This window comes from Corvus cornix, chromosome 19 (assembly GCF_000738735.6).
Source record: "Corvus cornix cornix isolate S_Up_H32 chromosome 19, ASM73873v5, whole genome shotgun sequence".
NCBI classification, from domain to species: Eukaryota; Metazoa; Chordata; class Aves; order Passeriformes; family Corvidae; genus Corvus; species Corvus cornix.
In genome coordinates, this window is record NC_046348.1 from 5,123,954 (window position 1) to 5,133,170 (window position 9,217).

Sequence of the window (9,217 nt, forward strand, 5' to 3'; positions counted from 1 at the left end):
TTAGTGCAGGACTGACGTTTCAAACACTGTGCTCTTTCACTAACTCCTTTAAAATCAAATTACTTAAGAGATTAAGGTAACACAAGGTAACAGAGGTAATGCCACCTCCAGAAAAAACACCTCTGGGATCATTTCACTCAGTTATCCCTTGTGCAGCCCCTACACCCATCTTGATCTGACCACACCTGGTTCCCAGAGGCTGTGCTGAACAAGGAGCACAAACCCAGGCAGCAGCAGAGCTGGGAGTAATCAGTTCACCCACTTTCCAAGGCTATTTCATCCCTGCTGAAACCAGTCACCTCTCAGAGACCTACAGCCTCCACTTTCCAAAGGACAAGCACATCAGGACAACTCCAGAGGGTACACTGAAAAATTGAGGCTGTTTTATTGATGATTAGACTCTGCACTGGCAACAAGCATCAAGCTAATACAGACAGACTTCAATCAAAGCATGAGCTTTGAATCCGAAGTTGTAAAGTGACATGATGCCTTAATAAATTAAGGAAGTTAATTCCTCCCCATCGTCAAGTCTTCACTTGAAGTTCTTTGCAAATTCCTCTCCTTTCTTAATAGAAGCCTTCAGCTCAGACATGGCCGCAGCAACCATCTTCTCTTCAAAGGGGGAGAGCTTGCCAAGGCCTAGGTTCTTCTCAATTCCTTTTTTCTGAGGGAAAGAGGATTTAAGGATTAACCATTCATTGAATGACCTAAAGAGTAGCTTAACAGCTCTAAGTATTATCCAGCTGAGACACAGACCCAGCCTGGGACCTGTGTCATCTCTAGTCTGCCAACCCTGTGCTTCCTGGAAAGCCTCAGAAGCCTCTTACTATCTGTGGCAACTTCTACAGCCCTCACAAACTTCTCATTCACTGTGCACAAGTGTGAAACCAGAAGCCAACCCAGCAGCTCATTCAAGAGGAGACGGACACCAACTGATCCTTCCTAACTCCAGACCCACCATCTGGCAAGAAGATCTCCTCTGGTGTATGTCCTTTGCTTGCCATCTCAAACTGCCTCAGAGTGGCACTCCCAGGTTTTCAAGATGTCTACATTCCCTCTTAATATCCCTCTGCTTGCACCCCCTCACAGCCTGCCCCTAAGACAGCACACACCACCCTTTGCATCCCAGCAGCCACAACAGGGCTGCAGCATCATTGCTTTCCACCACTCCACCAGGGTATGAGTGACAAAAGGAACACTTCTTTCAGAGTTCAGCAGAGGTCCTGAAAGCAAGCTATTAATGCTAATCCATGCTGTAGCTCCCCATGTGCCTCAGTTTCTGAAAGATTTGCTTGTAGCAGATCAAGCTGAGGAGACAGGATTGCTGACTCTGGTTAATCATATGAAAGCCCAGAGTAAACAGGCCTGACTTGAGGCAAGCGTGACCTCTTAAGCCAAGTCTGAATCGCTGGTTATTCACTGATGTGCAGCCTAAGAGCTGATAAAAGCAGCAGCAACCTTGTCAAGCTGAGCTATGTGCCCAAATGCCATACCCAAATATTCCAGACTCTTAAAGGCACACCCAGGTGTTAACTCCAGCAAGACCAGGCATTCAGCTAAACTGAAACCACTGAGTAAAACCCACATGACACAACCAGTAGCTGCTGTTTATGAGGCTCACGATGTAAAGGACATACCCCCAGTTGCAGAGGTGTAGAGAAGTACGGGCTCTCTGTCACGTCCGATCGAACAAAGGCACATTCAACAACCCCCTGCTTTCCATTCATGGCATCCAGCAGGGAGAACACAAACCGAGCACCAGCATAGGCCATAGACAAGGTGGCAGATCCTGGAAGAGTTAAACCACTTTCAGAACAGCTCACGTTGAAATTTGATACTTCCTTTAGCATCAAAGGTTTCCATACTGGTGTGTTTACAGAGCTGTAATAATGAAGTGTCCTTGACCTCAAGCTCATGGCTAGTTGGATAAAGCAGCAGCTTTTGGCCAGCTACATTTATCTAACTGACCAGATTTATAAAAGAAACAGCTTAATTTGACAAAGAAGATTCTTTTTAAACTCATAGGTGGTGTGGGACCAGTTAATATTTAGTCTCACATACTGAGCTGTTTCTAGTAGCACAGCCCAGGCAGCAGCTGACAGAGTGGAGCAGTTGGACTGGCAACCAGCAGCTCATAACCTGTAAATAAGATTACACTGCAGAGCACTGCACCCCTACAGACAGTCAACATGAATTACTTGGAAGCTTTACTCAAGAACCCACCTGCTCCTGCTTTAGCCTGGACAACTTCAGTGCCAGCTTCTTGAATTCTTGCTGTAAGCTTCTCCAGCTGATCCTGAGGAAACTCCACTTTTGGTGTGCACTGGATGGGGGGGGAAAAAAAAGTTACTACCAATACCAGAACCCCTCCAGATTTAGCATAAAGCACACAATACTTTTTGTATCACTGTAGTTGTTACCAACAGTTCTCAACCAGACAAATGGGCTTCCCCAGCTCACAGCCTGTGTGACACTGACCAGCTGCAAAAGTCATCAGGGCTGGGATTACTGCATGGCCTGGAATAGGAACCCAGCCGTGCCCAGCTTCCTCAGGGACAAACCACAGCTTCACAGCCAAACCAGGGCTTGCCATGGTTCCTCACTGCTGTGTAGTCCTGTGCACTACAGACACCCTCCAAGCATTAGGAATTTCAAAAAGCCATCTTGTAAATATTCGGGTCACTGTGGCATTCTGGAAGTCGATCCAGTTTCCCAGCAGTATTTAGGAATTCACTGAACTTTCACATACAGCTGTGCCAGTAGCTTAAGCACAGCTGTGTCTGTCCCAATAGACTGTTTAACCAAAGTACCTCTCAGCATTCAGCTGCTCCAAAGCCCTTGCTCTTATTCCCTAAGAAAATCCTTCTGTGAAGGATACTTTACTCCCCACTTAGAGCACAGCTTTTCCCCCTTTGTTACAGATTGCTCCTTGGCCATATCCCAGCATCTCCCCATGAGACTGCACCTGCTTTAGAACTGCATTTCAGCCTGGCTGAGATGCTTGAAGGGACTGACTACCAGCCATAGCTGAACAGGCCTCCCTGCACAGCCTGAGCTGTGCCTTTCAATGCTGGAGGTTCAAGTGGTTTCCAGTCCTTCACAGCAAAATCAATTCAATTTTTCTGCTGAAGCCAGGTATTCCTGTCATGAGATACCTGTCACAAACAGTGCCAAGACACCTGAACACCCACACTCCCTCTCAGTTCTTATCCCAAACTCCTTTAGAGGAAAGCTGGAACTGTTTATACTACCCAGAGGGGCTCAGATTTAGATTGTTGCCTTCCACCTCATCCTGCATCCCATCCCAGAAGGAAAGCAGCCATGAAAGCAGCGAAGACTCTCTGTGCTCTATCCTAGCACATTACCTGCCATCACAAAGGCACTTTACATCAACCCTAACACGCTGACAAGTGTGCTGCCACACACAGCTGTCACCCTGACTTACCTGAGAGATCAGAGGGATGATGGTCTTCCCAGCATGGCCACCAATAACCGGAACAGTTACTCGAGCTGGATCCAAGCCCTAAAGGAAACATGAAACTTTCCAGCTCCTGAAGCACACAGGCAAGAAAAACAAGTGAAAACACCACACTTCACTCTCTGCCCTGGATATCAGGACACACAGGGCAGGAGTTCCAGAGGCAGCTACACTCCAGGGACAAAGCCTCATCTACAGAGAGGAACTCTAGGTTACTCTGATCACTTCATGCAGGCACAGGATATTACTACTGCAGGTTTGGATAAAGAGCAGCACAACATAAACACCACCAGGGCTACTAAGAGCAGTAACCTGTTACAGCTCCTGATACTTTGCAGAGTATCCTGTGACACACAGCACAGAGCTTGACTTGCAAACACACACTACAGCTCAACCCTCTCCTCTGGTTGCATGGCACGGTTGGGAATGCCAAGGGAATTAAGGCCAACATGTAGCTCACTTGCAGGGCACAGCTATGAAAAGGAAAGGTCAAAGTCTCTTGAACCACATTTTGCAAGAAACCTTATCTTCAGGCTCCTCTAAATAAGGGAGATAAGGAATCATTGCCTTTGCCTCTAGCTGCACAGAAATCCCAGCTCCTTTAGCTCTCTGCAGTGATTCTGAAAGCATTTCTTTATAATTTGATGATCAAAGCAGGCAGTATCCCTCCCCCTGCATGTTAACCATGACCTGCCTTTAGTTCAGCCACAAAAGTATTCGCTCTGACGATGTCCAGTGTCGTAACACCAAAGATTTTGTTGGGATTATACACACCGTGCTTCTTGAAGACTTCTGAAGTTATTGGGATGGTTGAATTTACCTACGAGCAAGAAGAGGCAAGCACTGAATAAAAGCAGTTTAATAAACTTAGCATGAACTTAACAGGCCAATTAACAACCCGAACTATACTTCCAATTTGGAATCAACTGTAGCCAATTACTTTAATGCCTAAATTGAAGAGCAATTTACAGCCAGGCTGGAATAAAAATAATTAATTTTAAATAACCATTAAGACAATAAATTTGTTCATTCCCATTACAAAGGCTCCTCCCTCAGTGAGCTAAGGCTTTTATCCCAGCTAATACACCGGCTTGCATTATAACCAGTCATGCAGATTTGGAGATATTAAGCACTTTTATATCCAAGTTTCCTCTGAATTAAATATAGCCAAGAAAAATGGGTTAGTAGAACCAGGCTTTTAGTGCTTTTCTGCAAATACACTGCAGACCTTAAAGATACTGTTGAAAATTAGTAGGAATTTGGATTACTCCTGTACTCTCAGTCTGGAATTTGGTGAAGTTTTTCCTCTACATTCCAAGGTCTCCAGAAAACACTTACTGGGTTAGAAATAATACAGATCATGGCTTCTGGACAGTGCTTTGCACAGGCAGATGTCAAAGAGGCAACAATGCTGGCATTGGTGTTGAACAGGTCATCACGGGTCATACCTAAAACACAGCCAGGGCAGGATTGTAAGTTACCCACAGCTACCATCATGGGCAGGAAATCTAATCAAAACCCAATATTCTACTCTGGACAGACACACATCAGCTTCTGGTTTCACAGATCAAGAACAAATTGTCCAGTTGCAGTAATGAACTGGCTCCAAATGTAACTCCTCTCACTAATAAAGAGATCAGCCCTTTTCAGGAACAACCAGCCCAACTGCCCATTGTCAGAACTGACTTCACTGAGGCTGCCTGAAGTACACTGTGACCACACAACCCACACCAGTGGTGCTCAGAGCAGCACAACTGCTCTCAAGATGAATTCTCCTCCCTAAGTCACTTCCACAACTACAGTTTAAATGCCAACTGCTGCGTGGAAAATATTGCTGGTTGTGTAAGTGCCCCCCCATTTCTATTGCAGCAACTACTTTAACCATGAAAAATGAAGATTCAGGAAGAGCTAGGCATTAAAGTCTAGAATTCTGTTATGTTCCTAATAGGATACGGGAAAGCAGAGTGGAAATGGAGCAGGTCAGAAACATTTTAGGAAGGCTAGACAGCATTTATTCAGCGATGCCCCAAGAAGTTGCTGTACAATGGACACAAAACAAAATGGATTCTTTCTCTTCTGCTGAGAAATGAAACAAAAGAACCAGTTTTTATGCCTTGAGCATTGCTCTGGGACAAGAACACTAAGGGAGACTTAGGATCACTTGCATGAAGAATCTTTGCAGCTCAGCCCCAAGTAGGAACTCCAGAAATCAGTCCAGCCCACTTCAAAGGGAACAGTCTAAGAGAGGCTGAATGAGCTGCCTGACACCACAAGGAGCTCTGGGGCAGGGGCATTAACAGACCACTTAGACCCCAAGAGACACAGCTCCTCCATCTGAGTAGCAGAACTGCAGAGATCCACTTCAAAGCAGCCCTGGGGCTTTCCAACAAAGGGAACATACCTGGTTTTCTAGGAACTCCCGCAGGAATAACAACAACATCACAGCCCTTCAGACATTCTGGCAACTGCTCAGGTCCCATGAAGCCTGAAATGGAAGACAGTCAGGCATTATGTTTTTGACAGTTATTAAATAGCTGACACTTTGAAGTACAAAATCATGCCCAGAGGCATCCAAGCCCTTTTATTAATTTAACCTTCAATTCAGACTTAATGCTGAAAAGCAAAGAAGTGCAATTATGGATGGATCCCATTTGATGTTTTATCCTTGTTTCAAAACTTACAGAAGGAGAGTGGTGAGAATCTCACATTCACCTGTTTTCCAAACTCCCAGTTCCTCCTGCTATGTGTATTTACTCTCCAAAAGCCTTGGCACTAGAGTCAGTGCCCCCAAAGAACTGCAGACAGGCACATTCATGTAAAATGTCACCTTTTGGTGATCTTCAGATAAAAGAAAGATGAGCAGGTTAAGTTTTGATTTCATCAGAATCTAAGAGTAAAGAAGCACATGGAATTCACGTGGACATCCACGGAGTGTTAAATCTGCTCGTAGACAAACTTTTAAATTCAACACTCTTGAGATAATTTCACTGAGTGTTTCCTGCCAGATATCACAAATTCCCCTTCAACAGTGCAACCACAGCCCATTTTCATCTCCATACACATCAATCTAATCAGCTAAACCTTAATTAATCATTCACTGCTTGAGGAAAAAGCTACTTAAATTGATACTGGGCTTCAGGATCAGTGGGTGAAGATTTCCCCTCACAAGCAAGGGGCATTCAGGGTCAGCCACCCCTTTGGGAGGATCCCTGTGGAACACAGGCCATTCCCATGGTACCTTTGACACTGGCTCTGGTCTCAATGTGGCTGAGGTCAGCTGCCACGCCGGGAGTGTGAGCGATGTCGTAGAGGCTGAGCTTGCTCACCAGAGGGCTGTTCTTCAGGAGCAGGGACAGGGGCTGCCCAATGCCCCCTGAGGCACCCAGCACTGCCACCTTGGCATTGTTCTGTGCAAAAGAGACAACAAACACGTTGTAGAGGTGTTCTGGCAGTTACCCCAACAGTGACCTTGGGGATTTCACCATTCCTTCTTTACTTTTAGTTCTATTTCTCAATTTTTTACCAAGCACTGTGTAAACTTGATAGTCTAAGCCTACAGGAAATGACCCTCACAGCAGCCTCCCAGAGATCCTTCAGGTTTATTGGTAGGACGAGTTGGAGGAAATGGTTATTTGTGATCTGAAGCTCAAAAGGGAAGCAAGGCTAACGCAAAGGAACCCAAAGGATCTCCTTTCTCCCAAGAGAAATGCCTGCCTGAGACCAATACCTGCCACCCTGTGGGCCCAGGCCTGATTTAGGGCAAATGTGGTCCACAGTTTTTCTAGTTTATGTTGCCAGTATCAAAAAAATATGCCTTCCATTTGGCAAATCAATGCATTTAATGGACTGCAGTAAATGTAATAACCACTGCATATTTTGTGCACATTGTGAAGAAAACGTTTACACCTGAAGTAAATTCAAAATAGCACCTGCAGATGCCCCAACATTGAGGACTGAGAACTTTAAATGACTACAATTTCCAGGTTTGATAATGTGGCTGAGAATCAAGTAAAATCCACTCTACTTGGCTGCCTGGTGAACCAATTTTATCCTCACTCAGGTACTGGCAGGGTGTAATTTCTCTCACAAATGCCTGTTTGCACAGTGTTGCTACACAAGAGGAAAGCTACTTCCAGGGGCCAGAAAAACCTTAAAGTGCAACACTCTGCCAGTGTGGTGGAAAACTCCTGTGGAGATCTAACAAGCAATTACTGCTGAGAAAGCCATTCTTTATCACCAGATAAAGCCATAATAAATAGCTCCACGTCCCCTCATGAACAGCTTAATTACTGTGCTATGATGGGAAATGATCTACCCAGCAACTGGACCAGACTAACCTCAGCCCAGTTTTCTTGCTATTGTAAGAAATATAATTTTGCATAGAAGTCCTTAAGAGGAAGCAAAGTCTGGCATGAGTCACTGCTGAGCCCCATTTGTGACTGAGCTGACACCGTGGGGTCAAAACCTCACTGCTAATAAATACAGCTCCCATTAAAAGACTTCTACAAGGCTCTCCTGTACAGCACATCTTTATAGCTGCAATAATCACTCTTTTACATCCCACCGGGACTATTAACATTAGCTAGAGGTCGGTCTTATCCATGCAGCCACAGCAGCAGAGGTTTGGGGCCAGCAGAGTGGATTTCAGCACAAGAAGGATTACTGCTAAACCCCAGCCAGTTTCAGTTCTTAACACCTTCGCAACGCAGGGGCATATTTGCACTAGAGGGAGGAAGCAGCAAACCCATCACCCTCTGCACACCATCAGAGAGAGGAGTTCATACAGGATTATCACACTCACAGCTGCCTGGAGCAGGGCGGGAGTTGCTGGGCCACGACCCGCACGGCCCCTGCCCCAGAACGGCGGTGTCACCGGGCAGAGCAGCACCGAGCCGCCCAGCCCCGCTCCGCAACCTCCCCGCACCCCCTGCCCTGCCTGAGGCACCAGCACCGACACCGATACACACCCCCAGCCCCTCTCCGAGGAGGGGGCTGGGCTGCACCCGAGCCCTGCAGCCCCTCACTGGGGAGGTTCCCGGCTCCACAGTCCCCTCACTGAGGCCCCGGGCTCCTTCACCGAGGGTGTGCGGCCCTCACCGGGCTCCACCCGAGCCCCGCAGCCCCTCTCCGAGGAGGGGTCTGGGCTCCACTCGAGCCCTGCAGTCCGTCGCCGAGGAGAGCCGGGGTTCCGCAGCCCCTCACCGAGGAGGGCCGGGACTCCCTCCCGGCCTCACAGTCCCTCATCGAGGGCCTGCGCTCCACCCGAGCCCTGCAGCCCCGGAGGAGGAACTGCGTCCAACCTTGGCCTTGCAGGCCCAGAACGGAGAACGACCAGGCTTGCATCCCCGCCCTGCACCCCTTCACCGGGCAGAGCCTGTGCTCCACAGCCCCCTCACCGAGCAGCACCGGGGCTCTTCCCCAGGCCCTCCCCAAGCTCCGCAGCAGCCCGAGAACCGAGGAGGAAGCGCGGGGCTTCCCCCCGACCGGCGGGGAGCGGTGCCCGTGTGCGGCCGGTGTGGGCGGGTACCTGTGCGGAGGTGGCGATGCCGCGGCGCAGGGCGGTGGCGGTGCTGAGGCGGGACAGCATGGCGGGCACGGCGGGCACGGCGGGCACGAGCGGCGGCTGCGGCGGCACCGGTGACTCCAACGACCTCCACGGCCTGCAAGGCGCCTGCGCGGCCCCGCCCTCAACTCTCGCGAGACTTCCTCCCGCGGCGGAAAGGGAAAGGGGGGGAAAGT

General features: G+C 48.2%; 1 protein-coding gene across 1 annotated transcript; it reads right to left on the reverse strand.

The window, feature by feature from the left end:
• Positions 1-356: 356 nt before the first annotated feature.
• Positions 357-9,196, reverse strand: MDH2 (malate dehydrogenase 2). Its single transcript, XM_039563025.1, has 9 exons — positions 9,006-9,196; positions 6,717-6,885; positions 5,880-5,963; positions 4,817-4,926; positions 4,173-4,298; positions 3,446-3,523; positions 2,224-2,323; positions 1,638-1,789; positions 357-664 (listed from the first exon to the last, which is right to left on the reverse strand). Exons 1-9 carry the CDS (start codon positions 9,063-9,065, stop codon positions 533-535), a joined length of 1,011 nt encoding a protein of 336 aa, XP_039418959.1. The 5' UTR covers positions 9,066-9,196; the 3' UTR covers positions 357-532.
• Positions 9,197-9,217: the final 21 nt, after the last annotated feature.

Bases quoted from the DNA above. Each gene is read 5' to 3' on its own strand.
- MDH2 (XM_039563025.1), bottom strand. From the start codon at position 9,065: ATGCTGTCCCGCCTCAGCACCGCCACCGCCCTGCGCCGCGGCATCGCC. The intron at 4,927-5,879 runs GTATGTTCCCTT...GCTGTGTTTTAG, and splicing joins GGGAGTTCCTAGAAAACCAG to GTATGACCCGTGATGACCTG. The intron at 1,790-2,223 runs GTGGGTTCTTGA...TAACTCTTCCAG, and splicing joins CCAGGCTAAAGCAGGAGCAG to GATCTGCCACCTTGTCTATG.